The sequence below is a fragment of the Cricetulus griseus genome, assembly GCF_003668045.3.
Source record: "Cricetulus griseus strain 17A/GY chromosome 1 unlocalized genomic scaffold, alternate assembly CriGri-PICRH-1.0 chr1_1, whole genome shotgun sequence".
NCBI lineage: Eukaryota > Metazoa > Chordata > Mammalia > Rodentia > Cricetidae > Cricetulus > Cricetulus griseus.
Window position 1 is genome coordinate 181,320,318 of NW_023276807.1, and position 25,743 is coordinate 181,346,060.

At 37.1% G+C, this 25,743-nt stretch overlaps 1 protein-coding gene across 1 annotated transcript in view; it reads left to right on the plus strand.

Annotated features, from left to right (window-relative positions):
- The window catches only part of Nrg3 (neuregulin 3), a 1,018,353-nt gene that overhangs the window by 897,640 nt on the left and 94,970 nt on the right, over window positions 1-25,743 (plus strand). The window contains exon 5 of the mRNA XM_027389423.2: window positions 10,046-10,072. Within this exon, the coding sequence (XP_027245224.2) occupies window positions 10,046-10,072 (27 nt within the window). The remainder of the gene's footprint in view (window positions 1-10,045; window positions 10,073-25,743) is intronic.

Here is a 25,743-nt window from a genome sequence, read left to right on the forward strand (position 1 = left end):
AGTGTATGATAGGTGTAAAAGAGGAGGCTAAAGTGAGGGTTACTTATAAATGAATATGTTCCCAAGGTTGTAAAAGGGGGTGATATTCTCTTTGTCCATGATTTCCTATGGGCAAATTGTACAATTCCTTTTGCATTGGGAGAACTATTTAAAATGCAAGTTTCCCAGAGTTCCTCCATCCCCAATAAATTAATATTCCTATATAAAATAAAGTCAAGCAGATATAATGAATAGAGAAGCCTGCTTTTCAGAAGTTTCAGTGGCTAGGACCTAAATATAAACTTAATCTAAATAAAAGGATGTCAGCTGGCTTTCCATTACCCCATGGCATTCCCTGATGGTAACAGATCCTGCTTACTAATAATCCTCAAGCCTTGAGTTTGAAAGAGTAAAGAGGGTATGTGGGATGGTTTAGAGGGAGACAAGTGAAGGAGGAAATTATATAATATAGTATAAGAAATTAAAGAAATAATTTTAAAAATTATACACACACTCATATACACATGAAGAATAAGCCTTGAGAGCCGAAGTTAGTGGCTCATAGCTATAATCCATCCCTCAGGAATCTGAGGCAGAAGGTTTGCCAAGAGCAACCTAAGTATAGTGTGGGATTTCATCAAATCAAAGATCCTATTTCTTTGCTACTAGTTTTCTGCATTAGTTACCTCTGTGTGCTTCATTAACAGATTTTCTCTATTATCCTCCTATCACAAACCAAATAACCATAAGTCAAAACAAACCATCCCTGCTTAGTTGTCTCTGTCAGGAATTTGCTCAGTGATGACAAAATAATTAGTATAAACATATTTGCATCTATAAACATCTATAATATTTTCTGAATATCTTCATGACATAAACAGTTGGAATTTTAATACTTGGAATAAAACATTCAAGACCTATTACAAGTCTTGTTAAAATTTAAGTTATTTTAATAATAAATTTTAAATATCACATGAATAATACTGTAATTACCATAGTAACATTTGAATTTTTATGAGGAAAAATGTGGATTCAGTGATAGCCTGAAGTAATAAGCAGTACCCAAAACACATTTGAATCAGACTAGGAACTAGTGGGCTTTTGCATGGCATTTTCGTGCATCCTTGGTTTTGGTAAACCCATCCCTACCCTTTCTTTTCCTGCCTCCTTATTCTCAAGAGTTGCACAAGACAAAAACCAGTTAAAATTCTAATATGGAAAGGAAACCTTTCCCCAGGACCCATGCCTAGATGAGAACTATTGACAGTTGGCTGTTTAGGAGGAACAGTATCTCCTTTTAGGAACATGGCCATTGGAGAGTTGCAGATGACCCCACACTCATGTGCATATGGGTGGCACTAATTGAACTCTCTGTTCAATCCAGAGAACCTGGAAGTCAAATTGGCCTTTCCATTTTCATAGAAAATTAATTGCTTCAGTTGTTAGGTAGGGCACAGTGGCACAACTTTCAAAGCTAATATTTGACACTGATTGTGACAATGTATGCAGAAGTTGCTTAGAAAGATGAGAGTGTTGACCAAATGTGACAAGAAGCCAGATGATGTGTGTTACATGAGCAAAAAAAACCTCAAGAATTCACTCATGTAGATTTACTGTCTCTGGTGACAGGCAAAAGAAAAGCAATATTTATTCTGAATGAAATCTTTTCCTATATATTAGACATTCTTACTAAAATCTTTAATTGTACAAGCAATTTAGTCAAAGTTAAACTTTGAATCTTTCATTTATTTTTCTTTCTGACAATGATGGAGACTGAAAATGGAGAAGTATATACCTTCAGCTAGGCAAGCACTCTACCACTGAGCTGTATCTCCAGAAAGATTTAACTCTAGAAAGTGGATGGAGTAAATGATCACTCATGAAGCTCTATGGAAGCCATATTTTAGAATGTTTTAAAACACCTCTCTCTCTCTCTCTCTCTCTCTCTCTCTCTCTCTCTCTTCTCTCTTCTCTCTCTCTCTCTCTCTCTGTGTGTGTGTGTGTGTGTGTGTGTGTGTGTCTGTGTGTGTGCACGCTCACGCACATGAGCGCACATGCATGTGTGACTGCTCTTGCACTTACAATCAACAATATATGGCAGCTGTTTCTCTTCCTTCTACCTAGAGAATAAATTCAAATCTTCAGTAGGCAAATGCCTTTATGTATTGGACCATCTGACTAGTACTTGAACTCACATTTTGAAAGTGTATTCTGTGAAGCAGAATGCTCATCTTGAGTGTGAGCTGCATAAATATGTGCCCCGGTCTCCATGGCAGCTGCTTCTCCCTTGGCACAAATGAGTAATCTTATTTTGATTGTAAGACTGTGAAACAGAGGTGTCTGTGTCCAGCAGAAATCAACAACAAATTTTTTAGAAAGGAAAATAAAGAGGTCATGTTCTGTGACAAGGCCCCAGGAAAGGAGAGTGGGGCTCTGTGCTTTTCTGGAGAGTGGCTTTGCCTTTTTGCTGATTGATTGCCTGTCCGCAGGGATGCTGGCTATAGTAATGGTGTCATGGCCTCTTTTCAACAGTGGAAAGTGCTGTTAGTCCCAGTGTGGTGGAGGTGAGAGAGGACTGTGGTCACTGAGCTGACACAACCACAGTCATCCCTCTAGCCCAGGCATATAAAACAGGATAATATGTACAGCTAATGCTTAGCTTACTTTGAACATATAAACCCATATTAGAAAAGACAGAACAAAACTTACCAGTGATGGCTTCTTGGAAGTGATGATAAAGGTTTCCATTTCTTTTATTTATATAACTTTTGTACTTACAAATTTTATTTGTAAGCATGTATAAATTCTGTGAGAAAATACATATGTGCTGATGAAAATTAAAATCATGTGCTTGCTGAGCTAGCAAAGGAAGCATTGAGACCGGAATCTGACCTAAATTCAAATCCTAATGCTACCACTAAATAGAATGGTGATAATGTACCTCTCTATTTAGGGCAGGCTGACAGGACTGATCAGTACTACTAGGTAAAGACTTCCCTGGTTTCCCCTTGTAGGAGCATGTTCCTCCCTTTTAGAGATCCCTGTCTGTTCATCTCCATCCTTGCACTGGAGGGATTCAGGTCTGCTTGTTACTCTGCCTCCTGTCAATGCCTTTCCAGGGACTAATTAGAGTTTCTTTCCTTTAATGACAGAGCTGTATGCTCTGGCAGCCCATAGCAAACACAATTTGCCTGTGTTTTGTCTCCTCAACTTTACGGAAGACCTGTAGTTGGTAAATTCCCCAAACTGCTTTCTAGACTCAACAAGCTATAGCCAGGGTTGCCCCTACTTTCTGACCTCTGCTTTTTTCCTTAATCAGAAACCTCAGATTTCATTTACTCCTTCCCTAGTTTGCCTGTTTTGTTGTATTAAACGGGGACATGTCTGACACTGTTTCAACAAATAACCTTTTGTCACCTTGCCTATAATCTCATTTGGGAGCAAGGAGAATAAATGAGCATACTATTGTACCATGAAACACCCAAATATACCAAAAACAATTCTAGAAACTTCCAGGGAGTAAGGGAATAAGACATATAGGATTATCAAATATTCAGTATTTCACTTATAATTTTCACAAGTCCTATTTCATCTTCTCTATTCCAATGCACAATTTGTTCCTGGAGTGTCATAAGGGAAAAAGTCATGTGATGAAGATCTAGGTAGAGTGAGAGACTGCAGTGGTATTCTGAAGCAAAGCACTGTGTGACAGGCATGTTTTGTAATTGAGTGGGTGGCTTGCACAGCACTACCATGACAAGTTTTTCCTAGAGCAGCTGGCAGAGACCACTAGAACCATGGGCACTCCCATTCTGCCAAACTCGGAGAACTTCCTTCTGAACAAGCACCAGGGCTATCTTTTCCGTACACAACAAAGGTGCTCTCAGGACACCTGCTGTACAGACGTCACTGAACCTTGAGTGTACATTTCTTTAAAAAACAAAAACTTGTTTTTATATTTACTTAGTGTGCATACATGCGTGTACACATGCAAGCCCTTTTCCAAAACAGTGTGCATGGGATCATCAGAGAACCACCCAAGTAGTAGGTTCTCTCCTTCCACCAAGTGGGCTCTGGGAATCAAACTAAGGTTATCGGGCTTGGTGACAAGTGCCTTTACCAGCTGAACCATCTCACTAGCCTCCTGTGTTTTAACTCTATAAAGCACAGGTCACTATTTTTTATGTAAAGTTCTCTACTTTCCATGGAACAAAGGTTTAAATGAGCCCTTCTGGGAATATTCTGTGATTATGGCACATTGTTACATTGCTTCTAATCCATTTCTGAGGCTAAAGCCTTAGGTAGTGTTGCTTTCCCCCAGTACTGCATCACAGACCCTTACTCACCCTCACTTAAGCAACAGCATATACTATTGCATCTGGAGACTGAAATCAAGTCAAGGATGATTTTTGCTTTTCCTCTTCCTTAGCTTGCCTACCTTGGAAGGTCAGGCAGCTGTGTTCGACATATAAACTTTTGAGTTGCTCAAGAGGTTTTAGTGTTCTTTTTATACTTAATTATTTGTAAGTGTATTCTGTGAAGCAGAATGCTCATCTTGAGTGTGAGCTACATAAATATGTGCATTTAGTGTATGTATGTATGTGTTCATATGTGTATATGTGTGGATATATGTTGAGTTCAGAGCACAGCTTTCAGGAGTAGGTTCTGCCATCATTTTGTTTCTGGGGATCAAAGGCAAAAGTCTTCAGGCTAGACAGAAAGTGTATCTATTCACCTTGGTAGGTTAGGTGTTTTCAACTTGACACATTCTAGAGGGGAGTGCTAAGAAGGATTGCTTAGACTGAGTTGGTCTGTTGGCATGTCAATGAGGGATTTCATGTGTTAGCTGAGGGCGGTTCACAATGGTTGGCATCACTCTCTGCGAAGGCGATTCTGAATTATATGTGGGGAGAAATGGAGCTGATCATTAATCCACTCTTTGTTCTTGACCATGGATGAATGTGACCAGTCCTTTCAAGCTTCTGCCTCTGTGACTTCCCTGTCATGATGGATTGTAGCAGGGAACTGTGAGCTGAATAAACCCTTTTTCCCTTCAGTTGTTTTGTCAGGGCATTTTATCACAGCAGTAGGAAAGGAAACTAAGACACCTCTAAGGCATCCTGCTGTTCCTACTCACAAGGATTTGAGCTACTTTCAGACATGTGCACCTTAAAATTCAGTTAGGTGGGGAATAAATTCATAATATCTGTGCCACGTGATGACTGCAGTTAACAGCACTGCCTGCTGTTTGATGATTCCTATCAGCTACCTCTTCAGCATTCTCCCTATATAAAAAGTAATAATGAAGGTAATATATGAAGAAAGGAAGGATGCTGGTTAATTTGAATTTTCAGTTCTGTAACATCAGAGTCTTTTAATATATCATGATACATACTAAGAATAAATAATTTTGTCAAAAGGTAAGTATACATAGGCATGAATTTTACAAATTTCTCGGTACATTTACCTGAGAGAATGTCTTCCCATCATTTGTTTATTCCTAAAGCCATTGAAATCTTTCAGTTCTAGAGAAGAGTTGCTGGTATCTGTTAAATATCACTCTAGGTTTAAGATTATTTGGTTGAATATTTGACAGTTTTTTTTTCAAATAAAATTCTTTAGCACATGCTGTATATAAAAATAACCAAATCAGCTGCATCTTTCAGAAATTTCCCTGCTAACTAATGAGGAAACATTAATAGTATACTAGTTTGGTTCCTTGGTGGCAGGTAACAGTTGTATTTTTTTATACCCACCCTCAACAAGTTGATCTTTGGCCTTCCACCAATAAACAAGGGGTAACAGGTAAGTAAGTGGTACTTCAGTGATGCCTGAGGATTCTTGAAAACAATTTATTCTTTTAAGTGGATTAAATAACTCATCCCAGAAGGTCTCACTACTTGATGACATTGCAAAAATTAGCTATTTCTTCAGAGGGAGTACATTTATTTATAAACTGAATAAATGAAGGGTGAGAATCAGGCTACCTGGGCTCTATTACAGTCCCACTTGCTTCTAGAAATTGTGACTGAGCAAAGACAGTTAACCCTTCTGTGGCACTGTATACCCCTTTACTGTGGGCACCATTGCCAGTTTAGCAGTTGCTGTGAGATTACCTTATAATTTCCTAGATCAGTGAGTACTGGGTAAAAGTCACACACTCATATACAGTGTTAAGGGTATGAGTATTATAAAGAAAAGCTGATGGAAGTGTTAAAGTACGTAAATTGTACATTTAATAAAATCTTCAGGGTAAATGTGATGGCTTTAGCTTGAGCCATGTGCCTATTGCTTCACCCTAAGATCTGAGCAGTTCTTGGTACTCAGTGGTTTGAGCGAATGAATAAATGAACTATTAATTGATTTATTCTCATTATCATCATCTTTATGTTTTCCTTCAGGCCTGAACATCTTCAGGCAAGCTGTTTGCCTTGAGAAATAATCAGTACAGGCTTCTGAGAAATCGTGTGGTTTATGTTCTGTGTATGACTGAAATAACAAAATTAATTGCTTTGCTATAGTCTGCTTTTCATTGATCCTTCTGTGTGAACCAAAGCCTGTTAGTGTCTTTAAACTGATAAGTAGTGATCGAAGTGTTCAGCATTTTCAATACAGCAGTGTGTGTGGTAGGGTGGGATGATGGAGCAGGGAGTAGAGAATTTTAAATAAAACTTAATTTTTTATTTGAATATCCAGGCTTGTCTATTTCTACCAAAAGGCCATCATAAAAATTAGTAAGCATTTTGCCCTTGATATCTAAGAACTATAATAGCACTTTTCTGGAGAACCTGCAAATTAAAACCCTAGCAACTTTCATTTAAGAGACTTCTTTTAATCAAGACTCCTATTTATATGTTTCAGTGTCTGAATAATTTTTAGTTGTGATATTTGTCTATGATTCTGGCCAGGAATTTGTTGTGACTGTAAAGTATGTAGATTGACTTCCAATGTATCAACACATCGCTCACTGCTTAGCTCAGTCTACAGAGTCACTAAGACTGGTTGTTTACATTCCTTGTAATGCATCCCTAGAACAGCATATGGTATGGAAGAATAGAGGCTGACTCCCTGTTATGCACTAGTCAGCAACCCAGAGTAGGTGTCAGTGTTGCTTCTTGTCAGCTTTACCAGAAAGGTCTTTTTCAACCAAGTTGAGACTAGGGTCCTCCCAACTTCAGGTTTATGCTTGTGAATATCTATATCACACTCCTTGAGATCCTCTGCCTGTGAATACCTGGTCTCCTCCTTGAGGGCCTCTGCTGGTGATTACCTGTGGTTCACTCAATGAGGGCCTCTGCCTGTGAACTACGGATCACTCTTTGAGGGACTGAACAAGTGAATAGCCCTGGTCCACACAAGAGCCTCCACTTGATCATTTCTAAATTTTCCTGTCTCTTGATTTTCTTTCATTTCTGTTTGTATGCAAATGACAAATTGTGTCATTTTCTGTGTTTTGAACCACCCTACCTTATTTTCATGTTAGCTAATCTTACTCAAACCTCATTTTGAAATTCTGTATATACAGTATCTCTTCCATGTTTCAGGAGCACACAGTTGGGGGCCTTCTTCTCTGCAGAAAAGCATGAGCATGCACTTGTCACTTTTCTTCATAAGTCTCATTCTTTTGCATAGCAACTTTCATCCCTCCTAGAAACAATATCACTGCCTCTGGACTCCGCTGTCATTGCAGCTTTTTAATATGGCACTTACCAAGAAGGATGGCCAGAGACTTGACTCGGTGGTCTGCTGCCAATGATGCTAGAATTCACTGAGATCAAAAAGTTACCTTTCACAAAAAGGAACAGATAATGAAAGTGCATATCAGCACAGCAGAAGCAGTGAAAAAAATGCTGTGAAGAGATGGGGATAAATCCATGTTTTAGAAAGACTGTTGCATCTTTCTTCATAAAAGTAGACATTTTGTAATTCACATGAATTTTAGTCACTACAAGTGAACCATAGGCAAATTGAATTGATGCAGAACATGGAGATTTCTTGTAGCTGAGTGGAGGGGACCTGGCAGATGAGAATACATAGCCTCTGACTGGTGGGATGGAAGAGCCATAAAAACAGTGGTGATGGTGACACAACCTTGTGAACTTAATTTGTACTGAATTAAGTAATTAAAATGAATTAAGTACTTAAAATTACTGAAATGTCAAAAGTCTTTTTAGTGTGTATGTATCCCTATGTGCACTAATATTGATGAGCAATTTTGCATATGTTTTCTAAAAGGAAATGCTTGTATACTAAGCCCCTAGAAGGAGGTCAGAAATTGAATTTGGAAACAAATATAGTACCAGCAATAGTTTTTTGTCCCACTTACCCTCATTCCAGAAAATGCTTGTGTAAAGAAAACACCATTTAGCCATGTGTTGAATTTACAAAGTGAATGAGTGCACAATGACAAAATTAAAAGAAAGAAGACACCGCTCCCTCATGTCCTCCTCACCCCTCCTCTTCTCCACTTCTCAATCTCCTAACTCCCTCCCCCCTCACCCCATGCTTAAAATTTTAATTCAGAGGAAGAATAGAAGAAAACAATAAAGGAGAGACCATAATAGAGGGAGACATTTGAGGTTTAAAGAGAAATCAGGCACTAGGTAAATGTCTGGAGAGCTATAAAGATGACACCAACTAACAATCTAAGCAACAGAGGAGTAGCTACATAAAATGCCCTATCCTGATAATGGATTGATGACTGACTTATATGCCATCCTATAGCCTTCATCCAGCAGCTGGTGGAAGTAGAAGCAGACTCCTACAACTAATCACTGAACTGAACTGGAACCCAGTTGCAGAGAAGGAGGAGTGATGAGCAAAGGTCTCCTAACCAGGCTGGTGAAACCCACAAAAACAGCTGACCTGAACAATGGGGAGCTCTTGGTCCCCAGACTGATAGCTGGGGTACCAGCCTGGGACTGATCAAGACCTGAGGAACTCAGGTGTCAGTGAGGACACCTTGGAAATCTATGGGGCCTCCTGTAGTAGATCAGTACTTATCCCTAGTATAGGTGTGGACTTTGGGAGCCCATCCCACATAGAGGGGTACTCCCTGAGTCAAGACACCCGGGGGTGGGCCTAGGCCCTATCCCAAAGGATATGACAGACTCTGATGACCCCTATGTAAGGCCTCACCCTCCCTGGGGAGCAGAATAAGTATGTGATAGGTAGAGTTTTAGTTGGGGGGAGTAGTAGAGGAGGAGGGGAGGAAGAGGGAACTGGGATTGACATGTAAAACAATCTTGTTTCTAATTCAAATGAAAAGGAAAATAAATATATAAATAAAAATATCAACCTAATAAAGAAAGAAGACATTGTTTAAGTTAATAAACCTAGGAGAGTTGATTATTCTGCTGGCCACAGGCAGACTAGCTAGCTGCTCAAGACTCTCTGTGTCTGGGAGCACACAGGACAGATGGTGATATCTCTTCCATTTGTTTTTGATCAGATTAGTTGTCAAGTCAAACAGTCATTTGATTGTGGGTCACATGCATTGTATTTGTGCCTTCAATCTACCTAAGATTTTGTGGCCTTTGTAAGATGTTTGGTTTTGCCACTGCAAAGTTTTGTGACACAACATGTCCAAGAAAAAGTTTAGTGCCATCCATTTGTGTGTTTGAAAATGAAGCTGACTACATCACAGCCTTTCCTAGCCAGGTTGGGGCTTTGCCATTCTCGCTAATGGAAATGTCCAAATAAATTCATGTTGAACAAAGACTTAATTTACAGAAAATATGATGGATTATGACAATATCTTTACAAGGAATTCTTTGATCCTTATCTTTTAAACATTGGTTTAGTATATTTCATTGTTTATGCATTGTTCCACTAAAATGCCAAGAAATAATTTGTAGGCTTTGTGGAAATTCATGTATAAGGCAATATCAAGAACTATTACTGTTGGCTGTCTACAAAGTTACATCTCATAAGCTGACATACTTAAAATAGACACATATACTGTGTCTTAGAAGGATGGTCTAACAAGCACTGATGCTCTTGTTTGGATTTTTTCTAACCCATTTCTCTTTCTGTTTCCTTTCTTTCCATGCTGACTTTGATGTAGCAGACCACTTGGGGATTGAATTCATGGGTAAGACAAAATAATTTGTTCCTTATATAATCTGAGATCACTTTGATAATGTATATAATGTTGTCTTTATCCATCTGACAATAATCAAAATCACTCATTATCAGTCCCTATTTATAATTAAAAAAAATCTCTTTAGTCCAATCCACATTTGGCAAAGGCTCAAAATATGAACCTTTACAAATCCAGAAGGTAATGTGATGTGAAGCATTTCTGACATTCTGCAGAAATAGGATTTGTCTCTGGCTTTGATAGTTTCCTCTCTTCCATTTCTTATCTGTAAAACAAGGTTGCTAACAATTCTTATTATAATATATATCGGGCGTTGGTGGCACACACCTTTAATCCCAGCACTTGTGAGGCAGAGGTAGGCAGAGCTCTGTGAGTTTGAGGCCAACCTGGTCTCCACAGCCAGAATAGGCTCCAAAGCTACAGAGAGAAACCCTGTACACTATTTCCACATGGAAAACATGCATGATAATAATAGATAAAAACAATTCAAAATCTACACCATTGTTTCCTGCTTAAATCCTTTTTCCTCTTACAAGTTGCCTGTGTCGATACATCTTAGCATCAATACTAACTTGTATTGTAGACACGTATACATTTCCAGGAACAAAATTGAAGCAATTTTTAAAATATTGTTAATTAATGACACAGTTTTGAAAATATTTGAACGTCCTTAAAGGACTTACTTTCTACATTCATAGGCAAGTTATTTTAAAATGAAGATAATTCTGACTCTATTACAAGTTAAATAAAATGTGTGCCATGTATCTCAATATGGAAAAGATAATTAGTAGCTAAGAGTTAGTTAAATTGAGAAAACCTACATTTGAGACTGAGTTTCAAGTTCTGCCTGTTTTGATCTAAACTCCAGATTTCTTTCTCTTGTATAATGCAGACATAAATACTTACTCCATATGTTTATGGGATTGTAAGTAATCAGACAAATTCACTTATGCTCATTCATCTACTCTCCCATCTACTCTCTACTTTTTCTGATGATGTTAATCCAGTCTCAGTCAGCAAAAGAGAAGACTGATTACTAGAAATAGGATGTACAGAGTTTAGAGTCTAGTTACTTATGATAAAAAATCCTATGTCTTAATTGCACTCAGATAAGCTGATATTAGCTTGGGATTGTGGGATGTAAGAACTATATGGAAAGCCATTATATATTTAGAATATCAAATTAACAAATATTTGAAATGGAGTGATGATGAAGGCTACATCATGTGAGTTTGGGGTATATCATTTGAGAGAGATGCCAAATTGATTCTTGTATTTCTGAAGTAAGGATGATTATAGATTAGTGGCCTCATTTTTGTATCAGAATTTATCTTCCTTATTTCATGACCTGACTCATTAGTCCTCTTATTTGGTTATTTCATCATTGATACAGCATATAGCTCAGTTATTACATGTTTGAGACACTGGTATACAAGTTGGGTTGAAACACATGAAGAGCAATGAAACTCAAGATATTACTCAACTGAAGTTTGAATTCAACCATGTAATGTGTGGTTGGTATGAAAGTAAGTTAAGAAAAGATGAAATCAAATAATACTCATAACTGAAGTGCTTGAACAAATCTGTAGCATGAAAAAGAGATTGTGATCACTGAAATATTGATGGACAATGAATGATTTGAAGGAAGAGTTATAAGAAAGGAAAAAATTTCAAATCATGCTTATGGGATTGAGTAGCCAAGTTGACAGAAAAAAAGCAAACTATCAAAATAGAGGTCAAGATTTGAGGAGATATGATTTTAGTTCACGTATAAGTAGATATTAATGTTGCTCAAGATAAAGCTAGGGTTAGAATTGAGATAGAAAATGTATATCATATACACAATTCTCCAATACCAGAGTTCAATTGAAGTCAATGGCAAGGAATTTGTTATTTATACCTAAGATTATTAACAGCTTGATACAAAAATAATTCCACAGTGTCTACAAATAGGAGCAATTTATTGACAGAGAGTATTGTCTCTTGCCCATTTTGGCATGTGGCTATGGCCAACTAATGACTGTGTTTCATCTATGTGGTGATTTACTGACCTAGTTTGATTCTTTTCTGTAGCTTCAATATCTCTCAGACTTGCCTTGTTATCTCTCTCCAGCTAACAACATTGGGACAGAGAGTACAGGCTTCTTTAAGAGACTTGGTCTGAAATGACTCACATTTCTTGATAGTTTCTTCCCCAGAACTAATCAAATATCACAATTATTTCACAAATGTGACTAGGAAACGCAATCTCAGACTCATTGAAAGTGAGTACTGTTATTAATTTATACCACAATGTGAAAAGAACCAGAATCTTTTGGAAGACACACTAAAAATTTCTCCAGGAACCAGGAGTACAGATATATAACTTTGTATGTATAAACAAAATTAAAACAGCTTTTACAATAGGAAAGTAGAATTGGACTATTCATAGAAGATTTTGGTTTTAGTTTCAGCAGGATAAAATAGAGTAAAAGAGAGACTGAATATTGAGGTGTACCAAAAGAGATAGACAAGAAATTTTAATAGAGGAAAAGACTAAAGCTAAGCCATGGACCACAAGTTACAGAAAACAATGAGCATGTTCTGTAAGAGAGTAAGTGTGTTAGAAGGGTAAGCAGTTAACACTCCTTTTTACCAATTTTATCAGGGAATAGGTATCAGTGGCATGGGTTTATGGCCCTTAAAGTCATTTTGAGAAAAAAATTAGTACTAGGACTCATGGAGAAAAAAATTTGCTCCATTGGGCTGTGGTGATTGCAGGTCTGAGAGTGGTGGTTTCACGGCTATTGAGCAGAACACCTGTAGACAGAGGAATCACCACTCCAGCTGGTGGTAGGGCTAGAGCATTTTAGATCCCAGAAGCAAAGTGACAAGATAGCAAATGGAATTGCTATACAAAGTGTTAATCATTTCTTTTGAAAGAAATAGACCACTCTCCATCATACCAGGAGACTTCTAGCATCGCTGATATGTATAACACAGGGAACTAAAATATATACTGGAAGATCTAAGTGACAACTCATTTGAAGAGTGCAATTCTTGGTCCAGATAAAATAGTAGGTTACTTTGTAGTTCATCCATATGACACTCAAGCATAAGGTTGTAACAAGTCTTGCAAAAATTAGAGTCAAATCATAGGTCTGAAGTCTTATAGGGAATGAGTTCCCAGAGTGTGACTATTTGACTCCTGAAATAGATACTGTCTTAGAAAGAATGGGGTTGATCAGCAAGATTGAGCTAAGGGGAATGTCTGGTAGACAGGTACATTACGATAACTGTAAAAAGAGAGTTCAGAGCAGTGAGTGGGTATACACAATTAGTGAATATACTCTTTCAATTAACTTACTTGTCCACTTATACACTTTGCTGAATGCAAATACATAAAATGATATTTTGAATTTACAAATAAATAGTTTGAATTTAATCTGTTATTATGGAATTGATGTGGGTAGAATGTCTTGAAGCTGATTATTAAATTATTAATCATCTATGGATGAAAATATCGTGTGGAAATGGAAGGGTACAAAAATATATATCAGTTGTACCTTGTCAGTTTACTGGTAGGCAGATAATTTATACCAGATTTGTTTGCATGTGTGTGGTGGGGAGGGGGGTGAATCATTTAAATGGAAATTACTCTCACAGCACTCTTCAGTTCACAGCAACATATAGTAGAAAATCCCAAGATATACTTATATCTCTCACATTTACAGAGCTTCCCAGTTGTTTCTATTTTCCACAAGACAGATGCATGTGTTACCCCTAAATCATCCACATATGCTTTTCCTATTTTCAACCATTGGCAGTCACCAATCTTTTTATCATTACTATAGCTTTGCCTTTTACAGAATGTCAAGATGTTGGCATGCAATGGTCTATACTGGCAATGAGCCTCACTGCCTCTTTACTATCAAAAGAGTCCAGTAAAATTACATGTGTGTGATATGAAGTATTTTTCAAGAGACAGCAACAAGTGAATGTCTTGTCACGGTTTTACAGAAAATGGCCTTTCATTGCTGAGTAGTATTTCAGTGTTCACCTGTCTTACAGTTTGCTTATATAACCTTACAAAATTATCTAGTTGTTCCCAAGATTTGACAATTGTTACAATACTTCATGATAATCACCCACATCTAAGTTTATATATAGATGTAAACTTCCATTGCTGCTGGATCATATGGTGAGGATACATTGTTTCATAAGAAATTGTTTCAATCTCTGATTATACAGTGTCTATACCACACTGTATTTCAGTGAGTACTGCAGGAGCATGATTGGTGCTTCACATCCTTGCTAGGATCTAACCCCTGTTAGCATTCTGGATTTCAGCATTTCTAAAAGTGTGCAGTGCCACCACACTCTTTCCATTTGCCTTTTCCTGACATCTAATTTGGAACATTTTTCACTATGCTAATTTGCCATCTATAAATCTTCTTTGGTGAGGTATATGTCAAGATCTTTGGTGCAGTTTTGACTGTTTTTATAAATGTAGAATATTGAGAATTTTTCTATATGCTGGCTAGCAGTGTTTCAACAGCTACATCTTTGGTAATTACTTTCAGTCAAGAAATGCTTTCTCTTATTATTGTCTTGACAGTACACTTCTCACATAAAAAAATAAATTTAGTGAACTGTGATGGTTATATAATTCTTTCTTCTTTACAACTTGCCTTCAGTGTTCTGTCTAAAGTCATTGCTGACTGATGTCATTCTAGATTATTTTCTCATAATGTTACAGCTTTGCATTTGGCGTTTATGAATGTGATTCATTTTGAATTAGTTTTTCTGAAGAATAAAACAAACATATCCTGGTGGTTTCATTTGCATGAGATAGCCAGCTGTTAGAACATCATTTGTTGAATATGATATCTTATCTCCAGTTGACTATAATTCTGTATGCCAAGTCTGTGAAGACTGTTCTATTCTGTTCAGCTGTCTACAGTTTTCTTGCCAGTACCATACTGCCTTGATTTTTATAGGTTTTGAGGAAGTCTTGAAGTCAGATAGTATCAGTCTCCCAATATTATTGTTATTATTATTTTGTTGTTGTTTTTCTTCTACATTAACCATACTAAATTCTGCTTATTGCCTCTAGTCTTTAGAATTAGTTTTTTTTTTTTTTAAAGTAAGGCTTTGTACATGCATTATTTTGATTCTATAGAAAAGTTAGAAAAATTTTGTCTCTAGACAACATTGATTCCTCCTTTGTATTATCATGTAATTTCTCTTCATTTATTTTGTTCTTTAAAAAAATTGTCACTAGATACTTTTTACATTTTTTTTCATACTGACCATAATATATAGTTGTAGACTTATCACTAAATATTTACTCCTGGGGAGAGAGTAATGCAACCATAGTTTTGTGAGTTTAATTTATAATTCCATTTGTTCTTTATTGGTATTTAAGAAATTGGTCATTATTTGTCTATGAACCATCTACTATATAGATATAATTGTTCATTATTTCTAAGAAGGATTATTCTGCTGTTGGTGCTGCAAAATTGTTTACCATTTATGATAATTTTGTAAGCAAATAAAAAGACATTTTTCTTCCTTCCTAATTTACATGTTTTTAGCTCCTTGTGTTGCCTCATTTGATTAGTCAGACCTGGAAGTATCATATTAAAAGTTTATAAGAGGATATATGCTTATTTCTTCCCTGATCTTAGTGAAACATTTTCATCCCTCATAATTAAGTAGACTATTAAATGTGGAATATTTGTAAATATTCTTTCTCAAGTTGATGGTGTCATCTCTTTTTCTAAGAGTTTCTAATCATAAATGATCTTTTTAAATACTTTTTCTCAATCGATAGCTATGATCATGCAATTATTTTTAGTTTATTGAAATGATAATTACATTAATCACTTTTCAATTCTTGAAACACCCTTGAATACCTAGAAAAAAATTCACATGATAATGTTGTCCAAGTTTATTTTAATTAGTCCTAGAATCCCTTCTTTGTAAAATTTCCCATCTTACTTTGAATAACATTAATTTACTTTATTCTTGATGTATAATATATTTCACAAAACAATGTAAGCACATGTTTCAACAAAGATTTAAAATTCCCAAAGTGTGGGAATGTCTGTGTGCCTGCTGATTAATCAGCTTCAAAGCCTAAAATCTTCTAAGAGTTATTAACAAATTCCCATTTTACAGCAAGGGTCTCCAAGCCATATGTTTTGGTATCCCTGATACTATTTAATCAACACACACTTACCTGAGTAAGTAATCTGAGTAAGTAATTACTGATAGTAATCTGCCATATATTTTGAATATGCAGATATATATGTTTCAATCTCTTAACACCAAAGTGTCTGATGTTAAAAAGAAACAAAACTAAACATACTGAAGTCATACAATTAGTGCTACAAGATGTTATAGGCTAAATCTAATAAAAGAAAGATAATGGGGAATCTATTAAGGGTACGTGGAGAGCACTGGGAGAGCACTGAGAAGGCATTTGAGTAGCAGCCAAATGGGTAAGTTCTAACAGTGGAGCCATAGCATGAATTTATAGTACTTCTTACTTCCTCCTCATTTCTCTGAGCCTGCTGCTTCAGTTTCACTCTCTGGGTCTAGGAACTGTCTACCCTTAGAACTGGAGAGAGAAGACCAACAGTACTGATCATAATTACCCCCAAACACCTTTCTGGTTAAGTTATAAACTTTCAGGGATAATTACATTATGCAATAATCCATGCCAAGTCCAGCATCTATAAAGCTGTCAACATTCAGATATATTTCTTAAGTATATACATAATTTTTTCTTAATGAAACCTGTGGAATTCATGCCATGAAAAATTTAAAAACAAATACTGATGTGGAAGGCACTGTCATTTTAAGCATAATGTTAACTGACTCTATGAAGATAATAATTTATACATACATATAAGATACAGAGTTATGTTTGTTTCTCACAATCAACTAATCTGGGATTATAGGTGTTCAAAGGGTCTCACAGAGACAGAATGGAAACCCAGGGAGCCTGCAAGAGACTGACCTAGACACTCTACATATATGTTACAGTTGTGTAGCTTGGTTCTTCCTACTAACAGTAGGAATGGGGAATATCTCTGACTCTTTTACTGGCTTTTGGGACCCCACTTGTCATACTGGGCCAACTTTCCCAGCTTTAATACATGGAGAGGTGCTTAGTCTAGTGCAACTGGATATGTCATGTTTTGTTGATGCTCATGGGAGACCTGCTCTTTCCTAGGCAGAGATGGAGAAGACAGGGTTTGGAGGTGGGAGGATGGTGGGGAAAGAATGGAAGATGGTGGCTGCAGCTGGTATGCAAAATAAATTGATGAATAAAAAGTGGCATAAAGTAGTACATAGCTCAATTGTCATTAAGTTATTGCACTTTTTGTAAAGGGTAACTATTTTTCAGATAGAGATCATTAAATTTTATCAGAATATTGGATTTGGGAATTATGAAATCTCACACAAAAGAATCCAAGATCTTAAACAGTATCAAATATATTACATTTGCACATCAAATGCATGCATGGGTATCAGCATAACTTCTGAGTAGATGCCAAAATTCGGGATGTATAAATAAAATTTGAGAAAACCAAAGCAGCAAAGATGTTTAGATTGTCACAGAAAGTAATTTCTTTTCATTAATTTCCTTTTTACATTCCAATCCTCAGTTCCCCCTCCCTTTTCTCCTCCCACTTCCCCACTTCCATCTTTATCCCATCTTCTCCATGGAGAGGGTAAGGCCTCCCCTAGGAAGTCTACTAAGTCTGTCCCATCATCTCATCTAGTTGAGGCAGGACCAAGGCACCTCTCTACTCCCACACTCCTGTGTGTAGTATGGGTAAGGTATCTCTCCATATAGAATTGGCTCCACTAAGTCAGTTTGTGCATTAATGTTAGATCTTGGACCCACTGCCAGTGACCTTGTATATTGTCCCGGTCATATCACTGTCACCTACATTTACGGAGTCTAGTTCAGTCTTATGCAGGTTTCCTATTTGTCAGACCTGAGTCAGTGATCTCTCACTAGCTCAGGTCAGCTGATTCTGTGGGTTTCCCATCATGGACTTGACGCCTTTGTTCATATTTTCGCTGATCCCTCACTTTGATTGTACTCCAGGAGCTTGGCCCTTTGGTTAGTTGTGGATTTCTGCATCTGCTAACATCTGTTTCTGGAAGAGGGTTCAAACTTCCCTGGGGTTATGGATTGTAGGCTGGGTATCTTTTGCTTTATGTCTGTTATCCACTTATGAGTGAGTACACACTCTATTAGTCTTCCTGTTTTGGGTTACCTCACTAATGATATATAGAGGGCATAGGCTTAGTCCTGCCTCAACTTGCTATGCCAGGCATTATTGACTCCCCAAGGAAGACCTTACCCCATGAGGAATGGATAGAGGGTGTAAAGGGGAGAAAGTGAGGATAGGAGAAGAAGAAGGTGGAACTGGGGTTGGTATATAAAATGAAAAATTCATTTTTAAATATAAAAAACAAGCAAACAAAAATAAACAATTTAGGATTCAGTGGTACAAACTCAGAAGAATTAAAGTTTTGAATTTTGTATTTGCGTCTTTCCCAAGCTGGTAGTTTGAGGCATTGCTGGGAAGTAGTGGCAGCACACTGTTCCTATGTTCCTAGTCAGCAACTTGACTGTGAAAGTGAATAACTGATGGGCCACAGTGCTTTCCTGTTATGTTGTGTATATTATACATTCCTAATGCATTTAAACATATGCTATTCTTAATGTATCATGGATCCAATGGGTCATAACTCCATTGTAAGCCAAGGAGTGCTTGCATGGCTTACACACATGCAAACACACAAAGTCCGTGATTCAATGTGTTGGGATACTGTGTTCTATATCTGCTGCAGTTTCTCAAACTCTTTGTTATACTTCTGCCAATGTGGGAAACTTAGAGACAAAGATAATATGGACAACAGTTTTTAAATTGATTATGTAAGGGATCATGTTTCCTAGACCTAAAGATTAAGAAACAATGTGAAAAAAGAATACTGTGGAAGGATATCCTATACTATATTGCAATAATTAAGACTTTTTTCTGTAAACAAAATAATTAAAATATTCCTGTAGTTAGGAGATAAAGAAAATAAATGTAGCAGAAAGCAAAAAAAGAAAGACAGTGAATAAAGAGGAAGACATGAACAAGATTTTGAAGCAATGGCAAGTTCCAGGTAACTAAATAACCACATATATGATAGGATAGTTAGTTGACATTGCTGGAGGACAAAACTATACTGACAACCTACTTTCAGAAGCAAGAGCCATCTTTTGTCTTGTAAAGGACAGAATTCTTTAGTTTCAGCAGGGGAATGATCAGATGTCCCTTGAACACGTTAATGTGTCTTAGCCATGTATAGTTTGCTTCTAGGCATTATGCACAGGGTTCCAGCAGACAGGTCAAATATTCATCAGACATTAGTTCTTTGAGCAGCTCTGTGAGCAACATGAAGATGAGTTCTCATGTCCTCTGTTTCAAACGCAGAGAAAACAGCCAGGCAGGAAGCTTAGGAAGCAACAGGACAAGGAGGGGCTATTCACAGGTAAAGCAAGAATTTTAAGGGAAAGGCAACATGTCTTTCTTCAGGCTAAAGTGGGAACATTTTAGTGAAGATATTAGAGTCTGCAGGACCAGGATGAAGTAATGTGCAAATAAAAGTTCTTCTTAGCAAATTTGGGGACGTTGGCTAATAGTAGCAAAGGAAAGAAAACTATAATAAGTTACATATAATTGTATTTAAATTTTAAATCAACTTGTATAATTTTCCTGTGTAAAACTTCCTTGTGGATTCAGAATGAAATTACATACTAAAACTATAAAGTCAAGCCCTTTGTGATTAGGCCCCATCTACCTCCCCAGATTGCCAAGGCCATGCTGCCCTTCCTCTCTTCTATCTGTCTCAAAGCCTTTTAACTAGTAATTTCAGGAATCTCTGTCATACTTACCTGAATGTGGTTGGCTCCTTCCCAGAATAAAAGATTAATAGTTCAGTACTTCCTAGCTCACAGGAAGCAACCCCCTTTGCTTTCTCACCTATATTTATTACTCCCCTAGATTTTTGTTCATTGCATTTTTTCAAGCTTTAAGTTGCATTTTAATAAACTCAGAAAATCACTTGTCCTAGACAATACATGAAAATATCTAATTAGTTAAAGTACTCCTTATATACATGACATTACTTTTCATTTATATGTTAATACCATTTCCAAATACTCCATTACAAACATTTCTGTGAAAACTGGAAGTAACTCCAGAATATTGTTGCATTTTTCAATATGCAGCATTTCTGCACATATTCAACATTATCATATGTATACATGATTAGTTACAATTCATTAATATATTATTGCTAAATATATATATATATATATCTTTTGTCACCTGAGTTGTGAATTTTAAAAACACCTATTATATAAATCATCAGGGTGAAACCAAATCTTTGGCAGCATTAAAATTTTCATGGTTTTTATATGATTTCTGTATTTATACAATTTACACTGTTTGCTTTATTCCTTCTAACATGTCCTGTGTCCCCCATCTCAAACAATCGACCTCTTCTTTATGTATAACACACCCACATTTCTTTTCTTTATTCATTTTTTATTTCACATACCAACCAGTTTTCCTGTTCTCCTCTCCTCCTGTTTCCTCCCCCACCTCCCTTATCCCCCCCTATCCAGTCCTCCTCTGTCTCAGATGTGGTAAGGCCTCTCATGAAGATCAACAAAGCATGGAATATAAAGTTGAGGCAGGAACAAGATCCTCCCCATAGGTGGAACCTATAGGGTATAGGTTCCAAAGAGTCAGCTCATGCAACAGGGACAGGTTCTGGTTCCACTGCTTCAGGCCGCACAAAAGACCAAGTTACACAACTGTCACCCAGATACAAAGGGCCTAGGTCAGTCCCAAGCTTGCTCCCTAGCTGTCTATCCAGAGTCTGTGAGCTCCCACAAGCTCAGGTCAGCTGTCTATATTGTTTTCCCAGTCACGATCTTTATCCTACAATTCTTAGGCCCAGAGAAGCTAGGAAACAAGGAAGATCCTAAGAGGAGCACATGCATCTCTCTGGGAAGAGAAAATAGATGAGATGTTCTGGGTAAACTGAGAGTAGGGGGGAGTAGAGGAGAGGGGATGGGGGATGGGAACATGAAGGATCAGGATGCTCAAGTTGGGAGGAGTGAAGGGGCGGTCCTTCTGTGTATATGTTTGTCTTATTATAAATAAAGCACTGTTGGCTAATAGGGAAGCAAGATAGATGGGGCTGGGAGTCAAAGAGTATTCTGGGAAATGTAGTAAAGAGGAGAGCCATATGATACTGGGGAATAGAGGACGCAGGCCGCTGATGTCCTCTATAAGTCTTTATAAAATATATTGATTAATGGTTATGCTTTATAATTAAGAGAGAGCTACTAAATAAGAAATCATAGTCGTTGGCCAGCAACATTGTAACTAATATAAGACTCTGTGTGTTATTTGGGGGCCCTAATGTGGTGGTGGAACTCAGGCAGCTGGCAGAGTTATCCTTACACGGCAGGATGGAGGGGGAGAGTAATGAAAGAGATATTTTCATAGAGGGGGCATTATAGGGTTAGGAAGAAATTTGGTGTCAGGGAAACTTCCAGGAACCCACAAGGATTCCCCCAGAAAAGGCTCCTAGCATTAGTGGAGAGGGTACCTGAACTGACCTTCCCCTGTATTCAGATTGGTGACTAACCTAATTTTTAGCATAGAACCTTCATCTAGGACCTGAAGTAGATGGAGAAATACAGAGACAAACATTGCGCCAAGCTCCAGGAGTCTGGTTGTAGGAGGGATTATATTAGCAAGGTGTTGGGGGGGGCTTTTAAGATCATGATAGGGACTCCCCACATTTCTTAACCATCTTCTTACTGGAAAAATAAATTCTGTGACAGCAGAACTTTGCCAGTATTCAATATCTATCCCCATGCTAGGCAGAAGAGCCCAGTCAATATTGATTGAGTTCATTCTTTTAAAATATATTTAAATAATATAGGCTTCCCTTAACTTTTAATTTGTTTAGATAATGAAAGAGAAAAGGCAAAGGTGAAACGCCAGCCAAACACAAGTCCAAGTGGCTCAGTGCAGCTTGTCTCTCAAAAACCTTCATTCTTTGTAGCTGTTACTTATGCTCATTTCCACATCAAAGCATGGTATTCTTCTAAAGGAGGGCTTCTTCAAGTCACAGGTAGACTTCCCCTTGGAAATACTGGTTGTTGGTGTGGTAGGAATTAGCCCAACAGGATTGGGTTCAGATAGAAAAGTCAAGTGAATGTTGCTTCTCAGTAAGGCTGGTTGCCTCCAATTGTGGATTTGTGTGAGTGTATAAGCAGAACTTCAGTGTTAATAGGGAAACTCATAGATTCTGGTTATAGGCAAAACTTATCAGCATTCATGATTTACAAGTAATGAGAGGAAGGGAGCTACTATTTCTCGCTTCTATCTGGCTGTGGTACACAATATGGGATTTCACAGACATTGTGTCATGTACTTCAATGTCATCAGGAACTTTATACATGGAATTGCTATCTTTGGGGTGGGGTTGGCCTTTGTATTAGGAAAAAAATCATATTGAACTCATTGTACTATCCCTGGAAACACTGGATTGGACAGAGTACTTGATATGTACACCAGAGAACACTCTATCTTTGGACTGAGTGAGCCTAGTGAGAAAGCAAGACATAGGCATGCAGGAAAATATTGTGTTCCTTGTAAACATGAAGAAACAAGGACATTGGATGGCAAAGCAACATGTTCAACAGGACATCATAGAAGATGAAACATGAGTTACCAGAATGCCTCCGGAGTTCGACCTCCTCTCCTATACCTCCTGTGCAAATACTGCTAATCTTTTGCCTGTTCTGTGATAAGCCTGAAGCATTTGGAGCTAGAACACAGTGTATACATATGAAGATTTAGTGGTAGAAGTTGTTATGTAAGTAGGATTGCCTGATTTAGCAAATAAAATCATAGAGCATACAGTTAATTTTAATTTGTATACATAGCATATTTAGGATGACTATATTTCATGTTGGTATAGAGTGCATCTATACTCAACCTTTAAGTTGTAAACATTTAAACCAAATAAAAGTGAGTTGAGCATTTTCATTGCCAATCTTGCTTCTAGAGCAATGAACACAAATGCTAACTATTTCTTCTGTAATCTACGGCTGTCTTACTGCCAAGTCCTCCTGGAAGGATGGTTATGATTGACGAATAGGAATGTCAATATGTAAAAGATATCAAGAATAAACACACAGAGAGAAGAAGGTATTGGAGAAAGAGTACTCTAACATTCATGGGGATTTCTTATTATTATATGATGAGAATTAGACACAAATAATACTAAGCTGTTCCCAAATTATCTCTTAGCAGGTTTGGTTGTCTAATAAGACAGATGCAGTCTATAAGTTCATCAGTTCCCAGCATTCTGGGCATTGATGTGAGAGAAATGATGAACTATCTGAAAGCCTAGTACTTATTGTTAGTGAACTAGCCTTACATCTCTGATATGGATGCTTGTAACATACACACAAACAAACAAACAAAAAGTGACAGCACACAAACTCAGTTTACCAGGCTTTGAGAACAAGAGCAGCACTTAGCTTACTTAGCAATAGATGCAGTTCAGGGAGGTAGTAATGAAGTCCTAAAGCTGTGAATTTATATGTTTATCACATATTATTCCCCTACTACATTCACGTTTCTAACTTCAGTCAGAAAAATGTTTTCATGAGAATATGAGGCCTTTCACTTCTATAAGGAATAACTAAAATATCTTCTACATCAGTACCTGAATTTCAGTGGTACAGTGTTTCTCATCTTCTGCAGCTGTGAGGCACTGTTATTGTAGTTGGGCTTTTCTTTTTGAGCCACCAGCTCATAAAAAAATAACATAGAGACTTGCTAATTATAAAAACTCAGTCTTAGCTTAGGCTTCTTCCAAACTAGTTCTTAGAACTTAAATTAACCTGTATCTTTTAATCTACATTGTTTTATGTGGCTTGGTTACATTTATTCTGTGCTTCCCATCCTGCTTCCTCTCTGTTTGTCTGGCAACTCTATCTTTTTCTTCCTAGAGTTCTCTCTCTGCACTGAAGTTCTGCCTATACCTCTTCCTGACTTCCTATTGGCTATTAAGCTCTTTTAATCAAATTACAATAACATACCTTCACACAGTGTGAAGGAATACTCCACAACATTTCCCCCTTTATATCTAAATAAAGAAAAGTTTTAAACTCTAACACAGTAAAACTACATACAATAAGAACAATTCTCAGGTATGAATTAGTTCACAATGTCTATTCCATTTATATTTGGCATATTTGGAGAAAACACTCTTTTATCTACCCTCACTTAATGAGTACCTAGTTTTGTACCTAATTTGCTTTCTATCATGACTAAGGAAATCTCTATATCTAGTCTAGAACCACCTCAAAGAACCGAGAAGGATATAATATTACCAGAGTAAACAGAAAATGCAGACCAAGCAACTTTGAAAAGTATAAGAAAAAGCAGAAACATCTGGCTGCCCAGAGAGCCACCTAAGTATCCTCTTTAATGCTGGGGCACTCATCTTCTACATACAGGCCTAGAATATCTGACAGACTATTTTGTGAAGCAGGAAAATTTTGAAGGTCTGTCCTACCCCTGTCTTAGCAAAGTTCAGCAGTTGCGCCTTTGTGTCCTGCTTGTCCAGGTTAGACAGCCTACTTTCAGCAGTCAAGGTGAGGGTAGTTTCTTGCCCGAATGGCTATATTTTGCTACACACAAAAAGCAAACCTCATATGGAGGTTCTTCCATACTCATCATATTTTTTCTTAAATTAATTGGTGCTTCCAGGAGCAAACATGTCTCACTGTCATGAAAAGCCTTATGTTATTAAAAACTTTTTAATGCTATATTCTGCATATCTTTGAAGTGCTTGAAGATCACCTATTTATCTAAAATGTATCTCTGTATGACCTTGAAAACAAAACTAAGATGAATATAAGTTTGATTGTTATAGATGACTATCAATCAATCTGTGTTTGTTTGTTTTCTTAAATAAATTTCAAGGATCAAAACTTTATATTACATTTTTAAATGAGCTAAATAGATATAATATCTTAAACAAGAATACAGTATAACAAAAATAACCTTATATTTGTAACAATATACAAAATTCTATAAAAAAATAACATATTTGAGACTTGTGGTTTCAAAAGTAGACTCAACACTCCACTTTTAATCACAATATTTCTATACTATACTCCCCCTTTTTCCTTTTAAAAGGAGATCCTGGAATCTAATCTCATTTATTTAGCTTTCTCCCTGACCATGACCAGTGACAATTTTTAACTGACCACACTAAATGACAACAAACATCAATAACCCTCCAAATGACCAAGAGGGGCTCTTGGGAATTTGGGAATCACATTTTCTAGTCTGCTTTTTCTGTTCTCTGGGAGTGAAGACATTTTTTAGAGGACCCTGAGAAAAATAAGATAATGGCCAAGTCTTGGAGAAGCTAGTTACTGCTCAGTCTTGGTGTGATGGGATAATGCAAAGCTTATCTGAAGTCCTGGCTGGAAAAATCTGTGGGCTGGACTATCTCAGCAAGCATCCTTGATTGCTGTTCTGGATTCAGAACTCTGA